General features: G+C 47.5%; 1 protein-coding gene across 1 annotated transcript in view; it reads left to right on the top strand.

Annotated features, from left to right (window-relative positions):
• NLRC5 (NLR family CARD domain containing 5) overlaps positions 1-25382 on the top strand; it is a 73355-nt gene that overhangs the window by 12399 nt on the left and 35574 nt on the right. Inside the window, exons 6-23 of the mRNA XM_060185510.1 lie at positions 491-574; positions 714-797; positions 2102-2185; positions 2303-2392; positions 3927-3986; positions 5441-5506; positions 5976-6059; positions 7924-8007; positions 8881-8970; positions 12007-12075; positions 12934-12978; positions 14325-14417; positions 14815-14898; positions 17175-17264; positions 18672-18716; positions 20063-20152; positions 21227-21310; positions 22912-22995. Coding sequence (XP_060041493.1) covers positions 491-574; positions 714-797; positions 2102-2185; positions 2303-2392; positions 3927-3986; positions 5441-5506; positions 5976-6059; positions 7924-8007; positions 8881-8970; positions 12007-12075; positions 12934-12978; positions 14325-14417; positions 14815-14898; positions 17175-17264; positions 18672-18716; positions 20063-20152; positions 21227-21310; positions 22912-22995 — 1410 coding nt within the window. The remainder of the gene's footprint in view (positions 1-490; positions 575-713; positions 798-2101; positions 2186-2302; positions 2393-3926; positions 3987-5440; positions 5507-5975; positions 6060-7923; positions 8008-8880; positions 8971-12006; positions 12076-12933; positions 12979-14324; positions 14418-14814; positions 14899-17174; positions 17265-18671; positions 18717-20062; positions 20153-21226; positions 21311-22911; positions 22996-25382) is intronic.

Raw genomic sequence — 25382 nt, 5'->3', positions numbered from 1 at the left:
CATCACTATGGTACATGCAATGCAGGGGATCATATTTGAGAACTCATGTTTGAGAGTCCAGTATCTTATTCACTGTGCTACCTCCCCAGCTGCATCTAGTTCTGTTCCTATAGCTGCAGTGGGAATTGGAGTTTGGTGGGGAATTAGTAGTCTCTACCACAATATGTATTTTATTGCTATTACAGTGACTACAACAGTATCCACTACTACTTATTAATACCTACTACTAAGTGGCCCAGGAGGTGGTGCAGTGGATAAAGCACTGGACTCTCAAGCATGAGGTCCTGAGTTCCATCCCTGTAAGCACATGTACCAGAGTGATGCCTGGTTCTTTCTCTCTTTATTCATTAATAAGTAGATACTTTTAAAAAATACCTACTACCGTTATTCATTCTTCTAAGCACCATCTGTTACAGGAAGTGATAGAGACATAAACCTCTAAACCTGGCCCACCACTGACCCACTGTCACTTTGCCTCTTTTCGTGGCAGCTTTAAAAGCAGGAAATGTGGGGATGCCTTTGCAGAAGCCCTCGCTAGGACCTTGCCAACAATGAAGAACCTGAAGCAGCTTGGGTGAGCCAGGGCTTGGGGCCAAGAGGGGTGTTCATGCAGGGATACCTGAAGCACTCTACCCTCCCCTTAGCTTCACACAGGGCAGATTTCTGCCTTATCTCCTTTCCCATTCCTCCCCATCATTTCACTCACCTTGTAGGCTAACAGGAAGTCAGATCACTGCTCAAGGAATCCACCAGCTGGTTCAGGCTTTGTGTCTCTGTCCGCAGCTAGAGGAGCTCCAGTAAGTACTCCCCAGCTGGGATCACTGGCAGGCTAGCAGGGTGGGTGGAAGGAATGACTGCCCAGGTCCTGGGAACCCCCCAAGGTCTGCACTGGAGCCTAGTTATTCCATCAAGGTCAGGACAGTAGTTTGTCAATGAGATCCAAAGAGAGAGGAAGCATCTCAGATCTGTGTGGGACTAGATCCAAACACGAGACTGAAAAATGCCCCAGAACAATACTTTGTTTGTATGCTATTTTAGCCCATCTTAAAGGAGCATGCATCTGGGGGCTCTTCTACTCTTTCTGTGGTCTTGGAAGATGGAATGGTAACATGCTGGGCACTGTTGTTATACATAATGTACAAATATGTATAGCTGACCTTCATGCCATGTGCATGTATAGACACATTTGTCTACTCACTTAAATGAGCTTTACATATATGCACATCCACTGGTGTGCATTGTACAGCACACACATGCATGCCCACTTAGCTCCATGTACACACTTAGATGCAAGCATTCACTAAGCACATCTGCACAAATATTCTTCCTTGTGTTTATGACTGAATGGCCCAAGAAGGGTAGGGCTAGGGACCATATTCAGCAGCTCATGGACAGAGCTACTGCTGATTAGATGACACTAAGGTGCACTACTGATTACTTGGATCACTAGCTGGAGCACAGTATTGCTCCATTCCCTCTGACAAATGTCTTTGTGTGACTCGTCTGTGTGAATGGAGAAAAGATTGAAGTTACTTGCAGTGGCTGAAAAAGAAGAGAAAATGTCAACACATGCAATGTTTCCACCCCTTTGTCCTGACCAGCCACCCTCATAGTCTTTAATGCTTCACTCCCTCCAGCTAGGAGCCCTGGCAGGTTTGGGTTGTAGATACCACTTGATAGGTGGGGAATGTAAGAAAAGAAGGGAATATGCTTGGTCTTGGGCTCTTGGTGAATCAAGGACAGAGCCAGGACTAGAAGGAGCACCTTCTGTACCCCCCCCAATCTAGACTTTATTATGAACTTGGGGCTCAGGCACTTAGCCCTAAGAGCAGGGTGCTAGGAACCCCTCATCCCACAATATGAAGCCTTAAGAGGCTGTTAGCTGGATCCATTGAGTCATATTGTCCTATAGCTACTTAAAAGAGTTAGAAATGAAGCCAACAGAGGGCTCTATCCCCTAACTATGCCTGCTAGGCACCCTAGGACAACTCACCAACTTGTTCTGGGCCCCTGTCTCCCAAAATGACCTGTGATCTGCCAACTGGGGCTTCTAAGTGCACCAACATTAGAACTGAGGGACCCACCCTGGATCTTCTTACAGCTTCCAGGACAACCAGCTCAAGGACCAGGAAATACTGCACATCGTGGAGGTCCTTCCCGACCTGCCACAGCTCCGGAAGCTTGAGTAAGTGATTCTTCCTCCACCCCTGCCTGAGTCACCCTCTTCCCTTGGAGAATAAAGACTACCTGGACCCCATGGGATAGAGGCTTCCCTCCTGACACCTTTGCCACAATCGTGCAGCCTAAGCCGCAACAGCATCATGGTGTCGACCCTACTCCGCTTGACAGAGGTGGCAGTCACATCCCCTATGGTCACGATACTGCAGGTCGGGTGAGTAGGGCCAGGCATGGGGACAGAGTAGGAGAGGGGAAAGTCTGTTTTATTTACACTGGTATTTCCAAAGCCTAGCTCAGATCTGGCACCCTGTACTTGGGAATGAATGAATGAATGAATGAATGGGTGAATGAATGAATGAAATGAAATGAACAGGCAGTTGGAAGGATAGATATTTGAGAGAATAAATTAACAAATCTAGGAAACAGTTGCAGGGGAGGGCTAAACAGCCACGGGATGCTCTCCATGGTGCTGACCTGGCATTGCATCATATTGGAACATGGTTTAGGCTAAGTGCCAGTACTAAATTTGCTTCTCACAACCTCTTAATTCTAAACACTGTAGCTCCTAGAAAAACTCTCAGTATGGGCTAGGGAGATAGCATAGTAGTCACTTAAAAGATTTTCATTCTTGAGGCTCTGAAGCTGCAGGTTCAATCCCACACCACCACAAGCCAAAGCTGAATGGTACTCTAACTTAAACACACACATACATACACACGCACATGCACACACACATGCATGCACATATGCACACACATTGTATTCATGACCTTTTTGTTTTAATCATTGCTAGGATTTCACCACTCCCAATTAACTTTTTTTCAGATAAAAACAGAGAGAGGGAGAGAGAGAAAGACACCATAGCAATGAAGCTTCCTACAGTGTTGTGGGGGCCAGGCTCAAACCTGTATTGTGTTCATGACAAAGCAGGTACAATATCCAGGTGAGATGACTTTAAAAAAATATTTTAGGGAGTTCGGGTGGTAACACAGCGGGTTAAACTCACATGGCGTGAAGCGCAAGGACTGGCGTAAGGATCCTGGTTCAAGCCCCCCGGCTCCCCACTTGCAGGAGAGTCGCTTCACAGGTGGTGAAGCAGGTCTGCAGGTGTCTATCAGACTGTCTAATCAGACTGTCTATTTCTATCTTTCCTTCTCCCTGTCTTCCCCTCCTCTCTCCATTTCTCTCTGTCCTATCCAACAATGACAACATCAATAACAACAACAATAATAACTACAACAACAATAAAAAATGAGGACAACAAAAAGGAAAATAAATATAAATAAAATACTACAAAGTATATATTTTAGTATTAATTTTAGTGAGAAAGATACAAAAAGACATCCGATATAGAGATAGATATAGAGAGAGTGAAAGAGAGAGAGATTCCAGAGCACTGCTTAACTCTGATTTATGGTGTTACTGAAGATTAAACCTGGGACTGAAGAGCCTCAGGTATGAAAGTCTTTTGCATAACCATTATGCTGTCTCCCCAGCCCATTTCTGACTTTTTTTAAAGCACTCAGGATTCATTAAACAATGCCACAATCATAATCTTATATGTCTGATTTAGAGTGATGTTGCCAATTCTATTGTTTCTTTGTTACCACACACACACACACACACACACACACACACACAAATCATTTTCTAGACAGTTAGGGCAGAAAGGGGGTGCATGGATTGGAGGAAGCCACTGTCTTGGTTTTCAGTCCATATGTTTCATAATTCTGTGTCTGACTCCACAGGAAGACAGATCTCTTCTTTGATCTCTCCCCATCCACAAAGACAGTGACGGATCCACAAGGGTAAGAAGTGAGGGAGGCAGTGGGATTATCCTGAGAGTGATCTGGGCTGTTTCTGGGAAAGCTGGCCAGAAGAGTCTGGGAAGAGATGGAACTGAATGCAGGGATTCTTCTTGCTACTGCTTCCCTGAGGAATGAATTGCTTCTCAGCATTTGTAAAGAACTCTATGTCTTCTGTTGTATCTTGGCCACATCTGGTGAGGGAGCATCCCCAGAAATCAGAGTGATTCATATCCTTAAAAGGGACATTAAAAATACTGTTAAAATGACATTGCTGTTGTGGGGTGGGAGGGATAGGACATATGGGAAAACTGTTCCAACTTCAAAGCAGGGGTAGAGGTAGTTATGACACCTACACCTTTGAATTGTTCTGAGAATTGAATGAATACATTCTAAGTGCTTAGAACACTTCTGGCTCTCAGTTGGCACTCAGCTTCTCAAAGACCCAAGTTCAAGTCCCTGGTCTCCACCAGCAGGGGGGAAGCTTCACCACTGGTTTCCACAGTGAATGGCCCAGACCCAGAGCACGACCATTATCTCAGAAGGTTCTGCCAGACAGTGCAGATATAGTTGTCAATGGAAAACTGGCTCATAATGTCCCAACTTCCCTTTAGCTCTCTGCCCACCCCTGGGAGAAAACTTGGAGATGCTTTTGCTTCTCACAACTAAGTCCCACATACAGTCCATGCTCCCTGCTTTCTAAGCCGTAGCTGACACATCTACAGATGGGGACCATCATATCTGATCCTAGAGCAGCAGCAGCTCCTCCTCCTTTCCCTCTTCCTCTTCCTTCTCTTCTCCCTCTTCTTCCTCCTCCTTTTTTTTTTTAACACCTGGGGATAAACCCAGGGTCTTGCACATGTGTGATACCACTGCTGAGAAGCCTTCCTAGGCCAATTCTTTTTATTTTATAGAGAGAAGAAAGGGACATGCAGGCATAAGGGGGAAGCCACTACAGCTACCCAACACATACATACACACACACACACAAACGGGTTGTGCTTCTGTGGTTCTTCCATGTGGTACTGGGTCTCAAACCCAGGGGCCTTATTCATGGGTAAGGCATGAGTTCTGAGGTGTAGGTGTGAGCTATCACCTAGCCCAATCACAGCTTCTCTTTACTTAGCTTCAGTTTTGTGCCTTTGCTAGCCGTTTGACCACCCATTCCTTTCATGATTCCAGGTGTTACATATTGTCATTTTTGTCTATAAGAAAGTGAATATGAAAGTCCAAATGAGTGATGTGACTTGCCACATGCCACACGGCTGTGTTATGACCTTTAGCTCCTGCTGTTTTCCAGTCTAGCACTTGCCACACCATCACACAGCCATCTCGGTTGCTCTCTCACTGTGGGTTGTGTCACAGGGACTTCCATCCCCAGAAGCCAAAGGAAAAGGTTTGCTCCTTCAGGTGCTGGACTCCTGAGTCCAGGCCAGTGTTTGGTTTGTTCTTGCCAGGGGTGCAGACCTACAAGGAAATGCCAACCAGAAGGGGGAAGCTCTGAGCAGAAGACTGACACTCAGGTACCTTCAAGGGGGAAAAAATTGTCTTAGGAGGAGGGACTTCGATGCAGGGAGGGTTCCTTCTAGAAGACCTTAGTATAGGCAGGGAGGGCAAAACACACACAGGGCAAGGAAAAATCATGCAGAACCCATTCTGGGCTGAATCAGGAGCAGCTACCATAACAACAACAACAGAGACAGTTACATGGGTCCTGCATGTGGGCACTCTGGTGTTTTTTATCCATTAACTCATTGGAATTCATTTGAAAGCCTAGTCCAACCCACATTGTTATTCCAATTAGAATGGAACTGGGTCCCAGACAGGCTAAATGCCTGGTCCCAGACCACCCAGCTACTAAGAGCAAGGCCAGCAGCAACACCCAACCAGACTCTCCCAGCCCTTGTACATAGATAGCAGCAGCACTCCAGGCCAGAAGGGACATGGGATAGTTTCTTTCCTTAAGCCCTCTGTTCCCCGCTCCCACCCCAGACTCCAGGAGTGTGAGCTCAGGGTCCACAGTGCAGACATACTCATAGCCCAGCTCCGGAGATGTCCCCACCTGATCGAAGTGGAGTGAGTATCATGGGAAGTGCTGGGGCAGGAGATACCGGAGGGAGGACTGGGTCTCAGCTTTGGGAGGGTGCTATCCTGTCAGAAGGGTTTGCTGTTTCATTAAGAGTTGTTATTTTATCAGGGCTGTGTGTTGACTCACCTGATAAAGCACACACATTACTATGCATGAGGATCTGAGTTCTGAGTTCAAGCTCCTGGTCCCTTCTGTATGGGAAGCAGAGAAGAGTGGGAGGAATTGGAGGGGAAGCTTCATAAATGCTTTGGGTATCTCTTCCTAATTTAGTCTCTCTCTTCTTCATCTCCCTCTTCTTCATCTCCCTCTCTGTCTCTATCACTTTATTTCAAAAAAAAAAAAAGAGGAAGGAGGGCAAGAAGGAATATGGCCACCAGAAAAGGTGGAACCATGAGCCTTAGCAAAAAAAAAAAAAAATTTTATCATAATGTGGTAGAATATAGGACATATATCAATATGTCTGAGGTTCTCTATTTAATCCCTGGCACTGATGCTTTGGCTTCTCCATATCCTTCTCTTTATGAAGGTGTCTATATCTCACATGAAATAACTAAAATAAACCTTAAAAAGAATTTGAGGAGAGTAGACCACTGTAAAAGTTGCCACTATTTAGCACTAAACCTGTGCCAGGTATTTTCACAGTCTTCTCATTTAACCTCACTCATGCCTCATGTAAACCCTGTTTCTATGCACATTTTATTAAGGAGGAAATTGAGCCACAGGAAGGTTCAGATCAAGAGACAGACAGTCTGAGTCTAGGCTCCAGCAGTGTGACTCTGGCCTCTTCCTGGTTATTTGTCACTGAGATTTGTAAAGAAACTCCACCACATCTAATTCTTCCTCCCCACAACAACATACTTGAGGCTCCAGTACCACAGAAAAAGAATAAAGAAAGAAGGGAGGGAGGGAGGGAGGGAAAGAAAGAGAGAAGGGGGAAGGAGGAAGGAGAAGAGGGGATTGGAGGGGAGGGGAAGGAAGAGGAGAGGAAAGGAAAGGAGAGAAGAAGAAAAGGGAAGGGAGGGGAAGGAAAGGGGAAGGAGAGAAGAGAAGAAGGGAGAGGAGAGAAGAGAAGAAGGGAGAGGAGAGAAGAGAAGAAGGGAGAGGAGAGGAGAGGAGAGGGGAGGGAAGGGGAGGGGAGGGGAGAGGGGAGGGGAGGAGAGAGGGGAGGGGAGGGGAGGGGAGGAGAGAGGGGAGGGGAGGGGAGGGGAGGGGAAGGGAGGGGAGGAGAGAGGGGAGGGGAGGGGAAGGGAGGGGAGGAGAGAGGGGAGGGGAGGGGAAGGGAGGGGAGGAGAGAGGGGAGGGGAGGGGAAGGGAGGGGAGGAGAGAGGGGAGGGGAGGGGAGGGGAGGAGAGAGGGGAGGGGAGGGGAAGGGAGGGGAGGAGAGAGGGGAGGGGAGGGGAAGGGAGGGGAGGAGAGAGGGGAGGGGAGGGGAGGGGAGGGGAGGGGAGGGGAGGGGAGGAGAGGAGAGGAGAGGAGAGGAGAGGAGAGGAGAGGAGAGGAGAGGAGAGGAGAGGAGAGGAGAAAAATGGTTGAGGTGGGCCTTTAAATCAAGTTGCTGAATTCAAATCATAGTTCCACCTGAGAGCAAGTACCCTGAGCCCTCTGTGCTGTTCAGTTAGATGAGGGTAAGAGTCTCTACTAGATAGAACTAGTGTAAGGATTAGGTATTCACTACAGGCAGAAGTACCTAGGACAGTGCTGGGCACAGGGTACAGATATCCCACCCTCCTTACTACTAAGGTCCACATATTCGCCTGATGCTTAGACTAATGTAATTCAGGGGCTGTATGAGTGTCAAGGTGGCGGGGACCCCACCCTAGCAGCACAGGGCATCTGGCCCCTCTGTTTCAGCCTCTCAGGGAACCAACTGGAAGATGAAGGCTGTTGCCTGATGGCAGAGGCTGCATCCCAGCTGCATATCATCAAGAAGCTCAAGTGAGTGACCCCCTATTGGGTAGCAAGGAGGCCCCCCAAGAATTCCAGATCTCCCCAACCCATAGTCAAAGTCACCAGAAACCAGGCTACTCCTCCAGTAAAGTTAGCGTGCTTTCACCATGCCTTTGCCTCTGGCATGAACACCATCTTGGTCCCAGTTATTCATCCCCGCGTGTACACACACACACACACACACACACACACACACACACACACACACACACACACACACCTTTCTCCTTGCATACTAGTGGTGTGTGTGCTCCCTTTACTCTTACAACAGCCACTGAAAGTGTTGGTTCATCTCCATTGGGGCACCATTGCCTGCTACCTTGAGCTGGCTTTGGCGAAGGGATGAGCTACCAGGGCACTTGGAGGGGGGGAAAGGGGGAGCATAATGTGGGGTTGCCTTGAATAGAATTTGGGTGGGGCCTTAATGTCACATGCATGTTAGATTGAATTATAGTGGTTTGGGGCTAGGACCATGGATTTGAATCCTGGCTCTGACTCTGGGAAAAGGATTTGCTTTACCTGGGTGTCAGTTTTTCTGTTTGGAGAACAGGATTAAAATGTTGATTCTTTTACAGAGCAGGATACTGAAGCTCCAACACCTAGGGTTGCTTGTTATTGCTGTGGCTGGAGGGGGGCTAGAGCTGCTCATTGCTCTCCTTGAGGGGGGCAGGCTCTGGGGCTTGGGATGGGGTGGGTGAGATGGGTCATGCCTTTCTTGACTCACCCACTTGCACCGGAAACCCTTCTTAAGGACTCAGGACATCTTCAGAGTGACAACCAGCAAGTGATTAAGTTATAAGAAGGGGTCCAGGTTTGGGGGCTTCTGCCACCTGCTGACACTGCCTCCCCTCTTCTCTGCAGCCTCAGTGACAATGGGCTGTCTGTGTCGGGGCTGCACTGTGTGCTGAGCTTGCTGAACACATGCCGGACCTTGGTGCAGCTGGACATCAGGTGGGAGCTCCAGAGGACCACTGTCGCCCACTTCCACCTCCAAATCTAGAGTCCATGGGTGTCCCCATCACTCGCTCTTTCTAAGGTCCTTGGAATTTGTTATGGCTCCCAGGCCTTTGACACGTATAGAGGTGCTGCTTTTGCACCCTTGTGGCTAATGTACCTGTTCTAGCTGCTGCAGATGTTGCAGAGATCGTCCACTCACTACTTCTGTTAGCTCTGGAGACCGACTCCAGACTAAGAGGTTACAGCCCTCCTTGTCCCCAACTAGGACTGGCCAGTGACAAAGACAGAAGTATAGCTGTCCAGGTCTCTTGAATCTAGTTGTAGGGTGCCATTCACCTTCTAGAGCTCCCCATGGGCTAAGGTTGAGGACCTGACTTGTTCTGCTATTCTTTGGCCCTTATTGGTTTATTTCCCTGAGAGCAGGCACTCACCAGATCATGTGATCATGTGATCAGGTGGCTCATGGCCTTGTCCCTTCCAGACCCCTGCTCTGCTTCTATAAAGCTCACCCTCCAACTGGGTCCAGTCTTGTTTCTGCAAGTCTCAGTGCTCATCTGAGGAGCCAAGGACAGACACTAATTAGTGTCAGCACAAGTCCCCCCTCCAGAGGGGCCCTTAACTAAGTAGGGTCCTCCCTACTATAAAAACCCCTCAGAGAAGGGAAAGACCTGATTCACCTAAGAGGTGCTGATCAGGCAACCTTGTGTAGAATAATTCTGTAGAAACACTCCATTCACGTCTAAGAATTTATACTAAAGAAATAATCATGATAGGACACACAAAAATAGTTTGCTGAGATAATGTGCTGCTTTTCTATGTGTGTAACCCAGGTTCGAGCCCAGCCCCAAGTATACTGAAGGTAACTCTGATACTCTCATCTCTTTTATACTCTCTATGCCTCTCTATTCTTATTTAAAAAGGAAAGGGAGGGAGGGAAAGAATTGTGATTGTGTAAAATATTTAGCTGCAGGCATGTTCTCAGTATGGGCTATAGCAGGAAAAGATGGTATTAGCTTAATGTTCAACAGCTGGGATTAGTTCAATAAACTAAGTTCTATCCAGAGAGAAGATGTGAATGGAACCACAAAAAATAAATGATGACATAGATGTGGCTTTACTATGAAATGTAAGTTCTATTTGTAAGTTCAAAAGCAAGGAGGATGGTGTAATAAACACCTGTAGTCCCACCAAGAGTTAACAACATGTTGGTACCCTTCCTTTCCCTGTCCCTTGAATAAGTAATTCTTTTTTTTTTTTTTTTTTTTAATATTTATTTTATTTATTCCCTTTGTTGCCCTTTTGTTTTATTGTTGTAGTTATTATTGTTGTTGTCATTGTTGGATAGGACAGAGAGAAATGGAGAGAGGAGGGGAAGACAGAGAGGGGGAGAGAAAGATAGACACCTGCAGACCTGCTTCACCGCCTGTGAAGCGACTCCCCTGCAGGTGGGGAGCCGGGGTTCGAACCGGGATCCTTATGCCGGTCCTTGTGCTTTGCGCCACCTGCGCTTAACCCGCTGCGCTACAGCCTGACTCCCGAATAAGTAATTCTTAAAAGAAAATCTACAATTTTAATCCCATATTTTTAAGGGAAAAAATTAACTTAAAGAAAGGAGTCTGGGACCAGAAGATAGCTCACTGAGTGGAGCATATACTTTGCTGTGTGTGCCTGGGGTTCGAACCTCAGGCATCACATGGGAAAACCAGGCACTGGGTGAAACTCAGCTAATGTGGTGTCTCTTCCACTCTCTCGAAGATAAAAAGAATGAAAATATCAACTCAGGTGCATTGATGCTGCATATGCCCAAAACCCTGGATTCACAAAGAAGTAAACAGCTAAAAAGAAAAAAAAAAAAAAGCTAAAAACAGAGATGGTGAAATAGCTCACTTGGATAATGTACTGCTTTGCCGTGTATATTATTCAGGTTCGAGCTTAGCCCTGGCTGTACTGAAAGAAGCTACAGTGCTGTGGTCGCTCTTGCTTTATTTCTCTCTATTACTATTTTTTTAAATTAAGGATGCAAAGGATAGCTCTGAGTGGTGCTAGCAGCAAGTAGGATGTTGAAGATATTATGGGTGGCTTTTCTTTTCTTTTTTTTTAATGGTTTATTTATTTTGCCTTGTTTTATAAGACAGAGAAATTGAGAGGGGAAGGAGAGATAGAGAAGCAGAAAGAAAGAGAGACACCTGCTATACTGCTTCACCTTTTGTACAGGTGGGGACTGGAAACTTGACCCTGAGTCCTTGCCTGTGACAAAGTGTGTGTTCAATATGGTGTGCCACTGCCTGGCTTCTTTGGGTGATTTCTCTTTATTTTCTTTTATATATAAATTTCTTTATTGGAGGATTAATGTTTTACAGTTGACAGTAAATACAATAGTTTGCACATGCATAACATTTCCCAATTTCCCACATAACAAAACAACCCCCACTAGGTCCTCTGCCATCATGTTCCAGGACCTGAACCCTCACCCTCACCCTCACGCACCCCAGAGTCTTTTACTTTGGTGCAATACACCAACTTTCTCTTTATTTTCTTATTACTGATTAGGTTATCTAAGTCTTGTGTAGAGAAGAAGTATGACTTGTGATGACATAGATAGATAGATAGATAGATAGATAGATAGATAGATAGATAGATAGATACAGAACACTGAATTGCAAAGGCAAGGCCAGGGAAGCTGGCCGTTATCTGCAGCAGCTGAAACAGGCGCACCATCTAGGAGGGGTACAAGCAGAACCTTCTGTACGTACCAAGGGAACACCCACCACAGAGGGAGGAGGTGTGTCTGCCCAAGGCCCACACCACAGAGAAGGCAGAACTGAAGCTAAACCAAGGCTGACGAGTTTATGTAATCTCAGAGTTGGAAAGATCCCTGTCTCTGAAAGCTGAGAGCAATCGAGGAAGTGGTTACAGCGAAGAATGAGAACATGATACCTCAGAGGTGCCTTTAGGCCAGGCTGGAAATAACACAGAGCAGCAGGAGCCCCATAAGTCTCTTGCCTCTTCTCTCCTCTCTTCTCTCCTCAGCCTACTGCAAAAAACTGCGATCTTCATGTTTTCTCCAGAGTTGGAAGAGCAGGAGGGGACCCAGAAGTGGTAGGTCCCCACTCCTGAGCCCTCCTCCTGACCTCTACTGCTGGACAGCCCCACACAGTCCTACACCAATGCCAGGAGACCATAAACTCATGAAGGTGCAGGCATCAAGCAGACTTGGTGGAAGACACAGCCTTCAGGGGGAGGGTGTAAGGACAGGGAACCCTCCCAGCCCCCAAGTGTTGCCTCAGAGAACAGGGGCCCTGCAACCTTAACCCAGAGGATTTCCTGGCTGTGGTTCTGATGGTCAGTCTGGCTACTTTTGAGTATTAGGGTGTTTGTCTCCTTCGGAGTGCCCTCCTGGATTGCCCCAGCTAACAGATGCCCACAGATGTAACTCTATGCTTTCTGGTGCCCACCTGAAATCTCTTTTGTAGGGTCTGAGATCCTAAAGCATGCTCATTGCCAAGGCTGATTTACTGCAAATACTGAGATCCTAACAGCCTAGATTCACTGAGCACTTTACTGTGCACAAGCACCAAATTAAGGCAACTTACATGCATCTTCTTGGTGGGAAATGAAGTGACTTTTCACACAACCAAGAGGTCGAGAAACCCAATCAGAGAATCAGGGTGTCTCCAAGGCTAGAAGAGAGATTGAGGCAGGTGTAGATAACATAATGGTTCTGTAGACAGACTCTCATGCCTGAGGTTCCAAAGTTCCAGATTCAATCCTCCGTACTACCATTAACCAGAACTGAGCAGTGCTTTGGTTAAAAAAGAAGGAAAGAAAGAAAGAAATTAAATTAAAAATAAATAAATAAAAATATATTTAAAAAAGAGAGAGATTGATGGGGAAGCTAGGCAGAGGCAGGACTTTCAGGTTATACTGATCCTGACTCTGGTGTGTATCTCTCTACAGCTATATGCCCCAGAGGCCCTTGGAGTTGTCTCCACGCTGGATCAGGTATGGTGATGGCCCTCAGTCCTGAGTGTGGTTCCAGCAACCCCCTGTCCTCTGCAAAATCTGACCCTATGCCCTCAGTCACATCCCCCCCTCAAAGACATGGTGGCTGTATCCAGGAGTCATGGCTCCCCCCCACCCCCCAGTTTCCACCTACCCTGCCCAATTCATCTCCTTCCCTGGGCTCCCCCACCCTACTCAGTCCCCCCCCCCCAACTTCCCACAGCTGAAGGATTATGGGATCTCTGGATAGAGGAGAACCATCACTATCAGGCCCCTTCTTTCCTGGTCAATATTCTGGCCTTTTTTTTTTCTCTGTGTCTATCTGAATCTCCCTCCTTGTCTGCCTATCTCAAATTTTTTGTTTGTTTGCTTGCTTGCTTCTCTGTCTCTGCTGCCATTTTCCTTAGTGTCTAATATTTTTTAAACATGTTTGACTTCTTAAAAATATTTTTAGTTATTATTTATTGGACAGAGACAGGGAGAAATCAAGAGGGAAGAAGGAGATAGGAGAGACACCTGCAGCACTGCTTCACTGCTCATGTAGCTTTCTCTCTGCAGGTGGAGAGCCAGGGCTTGAACCCAGGCTTTTGTGCATTTTAACAAGTGCATTCAACCAGTTGCTCTACTGCCTGGCCCCAACTGATTTAATTTTGAAACCAAATATGGACCCACTGTCTATTGCTACAAAAAACCAGACACTGTCACACTGTTTGTAAGAAGGGAAACAAGTCTTTGGCAGCAGAAGCATTTTTGAGCAAGGCTCAACTCTCTTTCTCTTCCTTTGTTTGAGGGAATATTTATGCAGATAAGAAGTGGGAAGAAGGCTGGGAAACCGGGAGGTGAGTCCCAGGGCAAACAGGATGGAAAGTTAAGGCCTTTAGACCATCTTGGCCTCCTGATTGCTGCTGAAATTTCCAGAAGTTTTCTAAAAGAAAGCCCACAACAGGTCTTGACTCTTCCCCCAGTTCTGAAGGCCCCAGGCAAGCAGGGATGGGATGAGAACTGTGCATTCCTGATCCCTGGCTTTTCATTTTCCACATTCCGTTTAGCCCGATTTGTTAGCCGTAGGTCACCAGTCCCTCCAGGGCCGCACCATCAACCCTGTCCCTTTGAGACCAGTTTCAATTTGATTCTCTCTCGCGCACATTTTCCCTCCCTATTTTGGTGTCCCACCCTGTGTTCTAGCTTTCTCTGTCTCTTGTGTGGTATGTGTTGGTCGCTCTTTGTCTGTGAGCCAGATGCAGCCTTAACCCTCTCCTGCAGTCTTGCTCTCTGCTGTGTGGAGGTGGCCTGTGGCCTCTGTTCCCTGCAGGGCAGGCACTGAGGGCTCAGTTCCTCCTCTGCAGACTGACACGCTGTGGCTTGCAAGCCAAGCACCTCGAGCAACTCTGCAAGGCGCTGAGAGGAAGCAGTCACCTCAGTGACCTTAGTGGCCTCGAGTGAGTAGCTGGTTGTTGTTGAAGGACAGGTGGGTGGGACCCAGCTGTTACTGGGTGTTTAAATGGACTAGGACTTTGGGGTTTCTCTCTCTTTTTTTTTTCTTTAAGATTTAGATCAGCAGTACTTCCCCCTCCCAATCAGAATCCTCATAGAGAAAGTGGTGAAAGTTGTGGCTTTTCCCCTAAAATGCTGTCCTCCTCTGAAGCCTCTCCCCGACCAGGGGTCTGGACCTTAAGATGGAAACTCTGGGGGAATGATAACTCCAGGGTTGGGGGTAGCTGAGCCCAGGAGGTCTGCTGAGATCTGCCTGGTGGCCCTTGGCCAAGACCCAGCTTCAGAAGAAGTTGAGTGACTGAGTGACTTAGATGTTTTTTGCCTCACACTCCCCCTCCCCAGCTTCTCAGACAATGCCCTGAGGGATGAAGGTGTGACCCAGCTGGCTCAGCTGCTGCCTGGACTGGGTCCTCTGCACTCCTTGAAGTAAGTAGCCTCTTGGGCTTAGCCTCCATGACTTGCCCTCATCAAGAATGGGGGGTGAGGATATTGTGTGGGGGGCGGTGTTCTATCCCATCTCACTCCCTCCTAAGGTGGTTGCAAAGATTACACTGAAAGGCAGAAGGTGTAGGCAGGTTTCCTGGTCAAGCTCCTGTTACCTGATAAGTACTCGGTAAAGAACAGTTAACACTATGACTATGAACCCCAGTTTGCCTCTGTGCCTTGTGCCTCAGTCATCCAGCCTCAGATTGAAGGTGTCACTTCTGGAACCTGGCTCTCTGGGGGGCCCAAGTCACCTGGGCTGAGGCAGATGTGGACGAAAAATAATTTATGATCACTGCAGTGGCTGCCACCCACTCTGGCCCCAGGGGTGCAGGGAAGTGCTGTCTGATGGCTAACATTCCAGTAGGCAGGGAGGGTACCCAGCAAGATCCAGCACCCAGCAGAGATCAGGAGATGTTCAACATGGAAGGAACCCAGGAGCTTCGGGACCTTTCAGATAAAGTTACTAGGCCCTAAAAGTTTCCCAGGGTTCTGGGCTCCTACTCCCCTTCCATCTCTTCTGAAACAAAGTGAGAAGAGTTTTTGCAAGAGATTGCAGCTAGATTTCCTGGGTAACCTTGGGCTAGTTACATCACTGCTCTGAATCCCTGGTCCCGAGAGAGTGCTCAGCAACTGTAAAGGCAGCAGCTAGGGGAGAGTGGGCGCCTGGCACATCAACCCTTCCTGCTCAGACGGGTCTTTCATTAGGAATTGGGGAAGGGCAGGCCCTCTGCTCCTGCTTAGAGTGTACAGAAGGCCTGAGCACTGCTGACAGATCACAGGCGACCCTGGAACCCCGGGAGGCCGAGGGGCCTTATATTCCCTACCCATGCAGTCAAATATCTGCATAAGTCTGAGAGATAGCTCATCTGGTAGAGTGTACACTTTACCATACATGAGGACCTGAGTTCAAAGCTCCGGCCACCACATGGAGTCACCTGCAGAGGGAAAGCTTTAAGTGCAGTGGAGAGGTGCTGAGATATCTTCCTTCTCTCTGTGTCTCTCACCCTCTATCATAAAAAAAGAGTCTGCAAGGAGCAATGAAATCAGCATAGAGCCCTAGCAATAACTTCAGCAGCAAAATCAAACAAGCGGGCCAGGTGGTGGCGCACCTGGTTGAGAGCACATGTTACAGTGCGCAAGGACCCCGGTTGAAGCCCCCAGTCCCCACCTGCAGGGGGAAAACTTCATAAGTGATGAAGCAGGGTTTCAGCTATCTCTCCTCTCACCCTCTCTATATCCCCCAACCTTCTCCATTTTTGGCTATCTCTATCAAATAAATAAATAAAGATAATAACTTTAAAAAAAATACCCTGCATATAACTTCCAGTGGTCCTGACTGTTTGTGGGTTCCACATCTGTGGGTTCAACCTACAGACATCCTCTGTTGGTTACATGGGTGAATGTGAAACTCACAGATGGAGTAATCTCCAGGTACCAGTGGGCCTGTGTACTTCAGGTGTCAACTATGTGTGTAGGTGGAGCTTTCAGACAGATACCCGCATGATCTTCTCAGTACTGTGAGCACCTGCCATGGCCCGGGACCAAGGCTCAGCACTCAACCAGTATCCCCCTGCCTGGGCCAAATAAATGCCTCTGGGAGAAAGGCAAAGATTTGCACCCTTGCTATTTATTTTTTTTATTTATTTTTTTAATTTGATGAGGCAGAGAGAAATCATGAGGGGAGGGGGAGACAGAGTTGGGGAGAGAAATACAGATACCTACAGATCTGCTTCACTACTTGTGAAGCGCCCCCCCACACACACACACTGCAGGTGGAAGCAAGGGCTTGAACCCAGAACCTTGCACACTGTAATGTATGTGCTTAGCCAGCACTTGCCTTTTAATAAGTGTGTCTGCTGTTTCATTTTGTATTGGGTAGGTACAACCCCCTCCTTTGTCAGGCAAGGTAACTGAAGCACAACTCCTCAGATTTATCACAGGCTGAGAGAACCACTGAATTTAATCCCAATTCTGTCACTAACGTGTCATGAAAGACTTCAGCAGTTTTTGATTCTCATTTTCTCTGTTATGACCATAGAAATTGGTAGGGGGTCATGTAGTAGCCCACCAGGCTGAGCACACAAAGTAGGAATTGGGAGAGGTGCTTTCTGACTACCTGGGGTGTAATGATCCCCATATCCTGTATTCTGGCCACAAAGAGGGTGGTTTTGAGTCTCAGTTGTCCCTCATCACCATCCTTCCTTGTGTCACCTCAGCCTCAGCCAGAACAACCTGTCCCTGGATGCCCTGTTCATTTTGGCCCAGTGCTTCTCTGTTCTACAGTGGGTACTCCTCCTGGACATCAGGTGAGTTGGCTTCTGGATCTCACCTTGCCGGCTAGTCCCCTAGGCCCCTGCCTGCTGTGTGTACAAAGTAGTATCCTCAGGGTCCCAAGCGCTACTAGAGGCAGTGAGCCTGTCAAGGGTTTCTGCCTAGTGAACAAGTGAGTAAGTGAACGAATGGACCAATGAATGAAAACAGCCTCAGGGACACTAATGTGTCTCCATATTCACTGGGGAGCACAGTTTGTCAACATAGTCTTTCTTGCTCTCTGAGTTGTCCTTGGAGACCCAAAGAAACAGGTGGTGTGGCCCAGGAGATATGCAGCACTAGAGCACTGGACTTGCAAGTATGAGGTCCTTGTTTGATTCCTGGCATTGAATATGTTGGAGTGATGCTTTTTTTTTCTTTCTCTTACTAACAAAGAAAATAAATCTTGAAAAGATAAGAAAGGAAAGGAGAAGAAAAGGAAAGGAAAGGAGAGGAAAGAAAAGAAAAGAAAAGAAATGGGTGAGATGATATCTCACCCAGTAGAGCATACACATTACCACACACAAGAGCCTGGGTGCAAATTTCCTGTCCCTAGTTGCAAGGAGGAAGTTTCACAAGTGGTGGAGCTTGTGTTGTGGGTGTCTTTCTTTCTCTCTGTCTCCTTCTCCTGCCCCCACCCTCTATAAAAAGTGGGGGGGCACATGAGGAACAATGGAATAATACAGGTAGGCACAGAGCCCTGGCAATAACCCTAGTGGCAAAGAAATAAAGATAGTGGGGTGGGGAGAAAAGTATAGTGGTTATTCAAAAGACTTTCATGTCTGAGGCTCTGAGACACCAGGCTCAATCCCCAGCACCACCATAAACCAGAGTTGATCAGTGTTCTGGTGTCTGTATTTATCTCTCTGTATCTTTATCATTAAAACTAAATGAATAGATGCTATTAAAATAAATGAGAAAGAAAAAGTCAGCTGGCTACTGAATGCTCAGGGAGCTGCTTTAAGGGAAGAATCTCTGGAGTTGATGAATATTTAGAGGGAGCTGTCACACAGCTGAGTTATACTGTTCTCCTTCCTTCCTAATGAGTCTCTTGGGTCAGATGGGGATATAGCAGACAGACCAGGTTCAAATCCAGGCTCACCACTGACATGGGTCACCAAACCTCTTCACACCTGTTTCCTCCTCTGTAAAACCAGGGATGAGAATGCTTCCTTTCCCTCACCATTTTATTGTGAGATAATCAGTCTAAGGTGATATTATCTAGTGGTGTGTTTTGCATGTGTCTTAATAAATGTGGTTGTCACTTGACATACTGATTATCTTATTTACCAAGACAGCGGGCACCCTCTAGGCCCTCCACTGTTCAACCATTCTTCCCTCTTGTCACTGCCTTGGAAGGGCCTTCCCCCTTACTGAGACCCGTGTCTCCTCTCTGCTTGCAGCTTCGAGAGCCAGCAAGTCATCCTGAGAAGTGACAGAGGTGGCAGGTGAGGAGGGAGAGCTGGGAGGGTGGGGGATTGCCCTCTCACTCTGGTCCCCATTCCCTACAGGGGCCCTAATTTGTGTGGTTGGCAGGTCTGGTGCACTAGAATTAATCACTGTTTCTGTAGTGACTGCGGTAGCGGTTAGCTGCTGTCATTCTTTCCTGGAAGAAGACAGGACAGCTGGAGGAAGTGGGGAGGGTAGGAAGTCTCACCTCAGAAGAATGAATAGGTGCTGGCAGGATGCGTGGGAGGGTAGAGAGAGCCATTATGGTTCAGGGACATTGGTAGATCTTGGCCGCACTTTTTCACACTTGAACAACCAAGAACCAACCATTGGTGCTCTGAAAAAGTTCCCATGTCTTTGCAGTCAAAGAATAAGCTTGCTATCTACAGGGGTTCCTGGCTGCCCCCTAGTGGCGAGAATGCTCACTGCTCACTCTAGAGAGCTGACCTGCAGGGAGGGCTTAACCCAGGGCCAACTGGGCGGAATAAATTCCTCTGTGTCGACCTAGTGAGGGTTGTATTGTTATATGGAAAACTGGGAAATGTTATGCATGTACAAACTGTTGTATTTACTGTTGAATGTAAAACATTAACTCCCCAATAAAGAAATTAAAAAAAAAAATTCCTGTGTCAGGTGGGCAGTCTGGAGCCAGGGGTGGCCCAAGGCTGGGTAGCTAGGCTAGGGTCTCCACATCCAGATCCTTGAAACCAAAAGAACCAAGCAAAACTGAGAGAAATGAAAGCCAGAGAGAGGAAGGGCTGTATTCTGGCTCCCCCTGAGCTGGGCAGGTGTAAACGCCTGCTTTTCCTCACTCTGACCTCCCTTCTCTGGGCATCTGTTTCCCCATCTATACAGTGAGGGGCTGACCCAGCATGCAGTGCCTTTATTGATTCTAGGACCCTCCCAGCTGTGACTTCTGAGTCCAATCTTCCTAAGAGGAGGTTTTGAGGGGGCTGAATGGTGATGCACCCAGTAGAGCACACACGTTACCATGTGCAAGGACCTAGGTCCCCAACTACAAGAGGAGAGTCTCACAAGCTGTGGAACAAAGCTGCAGTCTCTCTCCCTGTGTATCTCCCCTCCCCCTTAATTTCTGTCAAAAAGAAGGAAAGAAGGAAGGAAGGGAGGAAAGAAAGAAAGAAAGAAAGAAAGAAAGAAAGAAAGAAAGGAGGGAGAAAGGAAGGGAGGAAGGAAGGAAGGAAGGAAGGAAGGAAGGGTATAGCTCCAGTGGATTCTTTGTGTAGGCACTAAGCCCTGGTCATAGCCCTAGTGGTAATAGACATATGAAATAAACACTAAGTGGAGACTTTGAACTGTCCTTTCAAAATGGCTTCCTCACTCCTAGAGATCCACAGCCTGCTGAGTTTGGGCCTGATTTCCAAGCTGGAGCCAAGTTCCTGGGATCTGGTCTGCACTGCATCCCCAAGAGCTTTTGGTGACTCTCTTGCTCATTCATTGCTTGGGGGTGACCACTGTGGATGTTGGGGGTTGGGACGTGGAGACAGGGAAGGAGGCAAAGGCTTAGGGCTGGGGAAGAGTGAAGAATCTGAGAGAAGTTAAGGAAAGCAAGGAAAGCGTAGTGGGTGGAAGGTTGCTGGCTCCACTGTGCTCCTTAGAGAGAAGTTCCCACATGTTCTCTCTGCCAACTTTCCAGGAAATTGGCAACTCCTCTGCCAGGAGGGGTTGCAAGACCTTGGATGGTCTCCTCTCCATCATCCCCTCACTTGAGAAGATAGATACCTAAACTGAGGTCTGAACAGGGTCATCCAAAGAGAGGTGAGGGTGTGGCAGGCGGGAGAGCCAGCCTGTCCAAAACTTTTCAGGAGCACTGCAGTGTGGTTGGGGCTGATACGGGGAGAGTAGAGAGGCATGAGGCCATGAAAAGGGTATTTTGCTTTTAATCTAAGGGTGATGGGGAGCCACAGAGGGTTTTAAGCAGAGGAGAGGCCTGGTCAGGTTTGCACCGTTTTAAAGTTAAGTCACTGGCAGGCAAGATAGCTCTCCTGGATAGTGCACTTGCTTTGCCGTAAGTGCCACCCAGGTTTGAACCCAGCTCCCACTGTTCCAGAGGACATTTCAGTGCTGTGGTGCCTTTCTTGTCTCTCTATTTCTTTCAATCTGAAAAAGTCAGCTGGGACCAATGAAATCAGGCACTAACAAAAAACAAACAAACAAACAAACAAAAACTTGCAACTATAAAGGATTGTAGAGAAGCAAGAAGGGAAGACAGGAAGTGGTTTAGGCCAATGGTAATGGACCCAGTCCAGTCCCAGACAGGGTCAGTGGGTAGGACCCAGGGGGGCTGCTGAGAGGGGCCTTTACTGTCACTGTCAGATGGGGGAAGCAGGAATTGCTGGGGAGACAGAAGAGGAGAGCATGTCTGGTCAGGAAGGAGCAGAGCCTACAGGTGGGAAAGAAGGGCCCAGGGGCCTGGGGAGAATCAGCAGGGCTGGACAGGGACTCTGAGTCCTCTCTGACCCTCCTTCCCCTGCCTGCTGTTCCATTTCAGCCTCAGGGAGTGTCATCTGGAGCCCCAGAGCCTCCAGCGACTCTGTGAGACTCTGGAGCAGTGTGCAGTGCCTCTGGAAGTCATGTAAGTCAGGAACACCCAATGTGGCATCTGCCCAGTGACTGGGAAAGGAAGGGCCTGGTGAGGGGCCCAGTCAGCCTTTCCTGCTCCACACCCACTGAACCCCAGAACCCTACCTCACAGAAGTCCCCTTAACTTAGAGGAAAAGTTTCTGCCTCAACAGCCCAGCTCAGAAGCCTTAGTCCATCCCACTGAGGGAGGCTTTGCAGGCCTGAGGACTTTATTTTCCCTACCCGCTCAACTCAGGGCACCAGGGAGCCTTGGTTTGCCCCCTACACCCCCAGAGGCCTACCCTGACACTCACCTGGGCCTGCCTTGCTATAATTTCTGAAGACATCTCCTCTAGTAATCAGCTCTCCCACCTAAAATACATGGGTCTATGGCCAGAGACCAGACTGGGGACCTAGTCCTGGCTCAGCCACTCACAAGCTTTGACTGACAGTCAAGGAACTTGAACAGCCCCCGCCACACACACACACACACACACACACACACACACACACACGAACGCAAGGGCACACACACACACACACACACCACCACCACCACCACCACCATAATCTCCACCATGACCTTTGCTGATCTGTGACATTCCTGAATTTCTCTCTTTTTAAAAAATATATTTATTTATTTATTTATTATTGGATAGAAACAGAGATAAATTGAGAGGGGAAAGGGAGATAGTGAGGGAAAGAGACAGAGAGAGACCTGCAGCCTTGTTTCACCACTTGTGAAGCTTTCCCCCTGCAGGTGGAGACCAGGGGCTTGAACCAGGTCCTTGCACACTGTAATATGAGCGTTTAACCAGGTACACCACCGCCTGCCCCCTTGAATTTTGCCAATTATGTTCTCCACTCTGGGTTAAGGTGGCGCTCTCTTCTTTCTCCTTTTTATTTCCTTTTTCTTTCTGTTAATAGAGATAGAGAGGCAGAGATGTAGAACACTGAGGGCAAGGGGAAAGAGGGTGAGCTCAAACCCAGTCCATGCAAAGAGCAAAGCATCACAGGCCTTCTCTTCTTTCTTAACTGTTTTGCAGGAGCCTAGTTTCCATGACCTTCATAATCATGATTCTGCTAGTCCTTACCTTTGTTCTTTTTTTAGAGGGACAAGAAACTGAGGGAAAGTCTACCATCACCCCCTTACAAATTCCCAAGGCAGAGGGGCAGAGTCAAAGCTCTGAGAAGTTCTACAGCAAAGAAGACTCTTCTAGGTACCTGGTTGAGTGCACATGTTATAATGAGCAAAGACCTGGGTTCAAGTCCCTAGTCCCCACCTGCAGAGGGAAAGCTTTGCGAGCTGTGAAGCAGTGCTGCAAGTGACTCTCCATCTCTGTAACCCCCTTTCTCTCTCAATTTCTGGCTGTCTCTATCCAATAAATAAATAAATATTTTTTACATTTTTTAAGATGACTCATTAGGCTCATCCCAGAATTTTCCAGACACACCCAGTCTCCCATTTCTTCCAGCCTTGATGATGACCAAGGGCCCAGAGGTCAGAAGAAATGTCAGAGGCGGCCCTAGTTCAGGCCCCACCTCCTGATCTTCTGGCTATGAGGATTTGCTTCTGGGTGTCTCCCTGCCTCACTGGGGTCCCTTCTTTCACAGGTTATCGTGTGAACATCTGAATGAGAAGACCCTGAACACCCTGCTGTACCACTTACCCCGGATCCCCAGTCTGAACTTGCTGCAGTATGACAGGCCCCTGTCCCCTGTCTCCTGTCCCCCACCCCTAGTCCCTTGTCCCTTGCCGTCCATTGCAAAGCCACCCCCTCCTTCCTGCTCCCTCTTTCTCTTGGCTCTTGTCTGCCTCTGGCTCTTCCCAAATGCTATCAGCCTGGCAAAGGGGAAGGCTGGATCCCAGGTCTCAGTTTCCTCATCTGTCAAATGGGATGAATACTCTCCACCACCCACCAACCCCCAAAGTAGGGACTCGAAGATGACAGTAACTTTAAAAGCACCTCAAATCATGGAAAGCTGTGGTGAGTGGGGGTGCCATACCCCACCCCCATACAGAAAGGTCATCTACTTTTAGAATGGGGGTTTTGCAGAATTTAGGTCACATGTGTATAAGTCATCCACTAGCTTGTTAAAGGTCACCTTTTAACTCTGTGAAAGGTCAATTTAGGCAGTATTTCCTTGAAGTATTTAAAACTCTTGTTTTCTAATTTCAGTTCAGACTGAAAGGGATGGACTTTAAATATTCTTCCAGCAGCTGGGGTTGGGGGCAAGCAGCTGCAGCTGAGATGGAAAAATACAACAAGACGTTAAATCTTCCCATTAATAACAACATACATGCTAACACTGAAGATTTCTGGGTGCTTCCCAGCTGTGACCATGAGCTGCAAGCTCAGACCAATAGAGATTCAGAGGCTACACAGGCTCTGATGCTAAATATAAATATGTACATGGGCCCTGGGTCAGGTGGATGGAGATAAAGTTAATTCTATCCACAAAATATTTTCAAGAATGGGAGCTACTCTCTGCCCTAAGCCAACTTTCTAGCCCTTTACTCTACTCTGATCATTTCCTCAGACAATTTTTTAAAAATTTTTATTTATAAAAAAGAAACATTGACAAAACCATAGTATAAGATGGGTACAGCTTCGCACAGTTCCCACCACCAGAACTCCATATCCCATCCCCTTCCTTGATAGCTTTCCTATTCTTTAACCCTCTGGGAGTATGGACCTGAGGTCATTGTGGGATGCAGAAAGTGGAAGGTCTGGCTTCTGTAATTGCTTCCCCGCTGAACATGGGTGTTGACTGGTCAATCCATACTCCCAGCCTGTCTTTCTCTTTCCCTAGTGGGGAAGGGCTCTGGGGAATCGGAGCTCCAGGACACATTGGTGGGGTTGTCTGTCCAGGGGAGTGTGGTCAGCATCATGCTAGTATCTGGAACCTGGTAGTTGACAAGAGAGTTAACATACAAAGCCAAACAAATTGTTGACCAATCATGGACCTAAGGACTGGAATAGTGCAGATGAAGAGTTGGGGGGGTGCTCGATTTTGTAGATAGCTAGTAGGCATATTTTAGTTATATTCCCAAGGGCCTGTGGCTATACTAGTTTTTTTTTTTTTCCTTTTTCTTTTTGCCCCTGAGCCTGAAATCTGATATGCCAATGGATCCAAGTTATTGTCAGACAATGTTTTTATCCACCTTCATGCTAGCTTTCAAACTCAAGAAACATGACTAAAATGGACTTCAGAGCTTTCTTCCACCCTAAGATCCCTAATCTCATCTGTTCTGTTCCTACTTTTTGGTTCTTGTTCATTAACCATTTTGTCTCACTTTATGTCCTGCCACTTTCCAGACATCAACTTGCAGACGCTACCATAATTCCACCCTGACTTCTCTGGGAAAACAACCTCACCAAGTGTGTCCTGGAACCTCGCCTCTGCAGAGCCCTACCCCACTAGGGAAAGAAAGAAACAGGCTCGGGTTATGGTTTGAGCTGCCAACATCCAAATCCAATGGAAAAGCAATTACAAAAGTCAGAACTCCTACCTTCTGCATCTCAAAAAACAACTTTGATCCATACTCCCAGTGGGGGAGAAGTTATAGGAGGGAGTGGATAAGAGGGCTCTGAACTCCAGCTCAGTCAGGTCCCTGAGAGAGAAGCCGAAAGGAGAGAGATATTTGGATGTAGTAATAGGGTTATGTGTGGCCTGAAGGGGAAGAGAGGATTGGACCTGGAAGAAAAAGGGGACAATTATGTACAGATGTAAACAGATAGTTGTAGAGATGACAGTTAACCCATGTCTGCAACCTTGGGAGAATGGTGGTGGTTTGCAATAGAGGGACTTGAGATTCAGAACTCTGGTGGTGGGAACGGCATGGAATTACACCCTGGTTGACATGTAATTTTGTAAATAACTACTGAATTGTTAATAATAAAAAAAATCTCTGGGTGCCAAAGGACTCTCACATCACTTCCTCTGCTTATCCCTGAGGGAGGACATGAGTGGCATTCCAGAAATGGGCAAGCTCAAAGAGCCTGTGTCCACCCATGACTGAGTTTTGCAAGCTCACAAAATAGCCAGCAAATTAGTGCAACCAGGACATACAGTTAGGCAGG

This window comes from Erinaceus europaeus, chromosome 2, assembly GCF_950295315.1.
Source record: "Erinaceus europaeus chromosome 2, mEriEur2.1, whole genome shotgun sequence".
NCBI classification, from domain to species: Eukaryota; Metazoa; Chordata; class Mammalia; order Eulipotyphla; family Erinaceidae; genus Erinaceus; species Erinaceus europaeus.
This window is presented reverse-complemented; position numbering and strand designations above follow the sequence as displayed.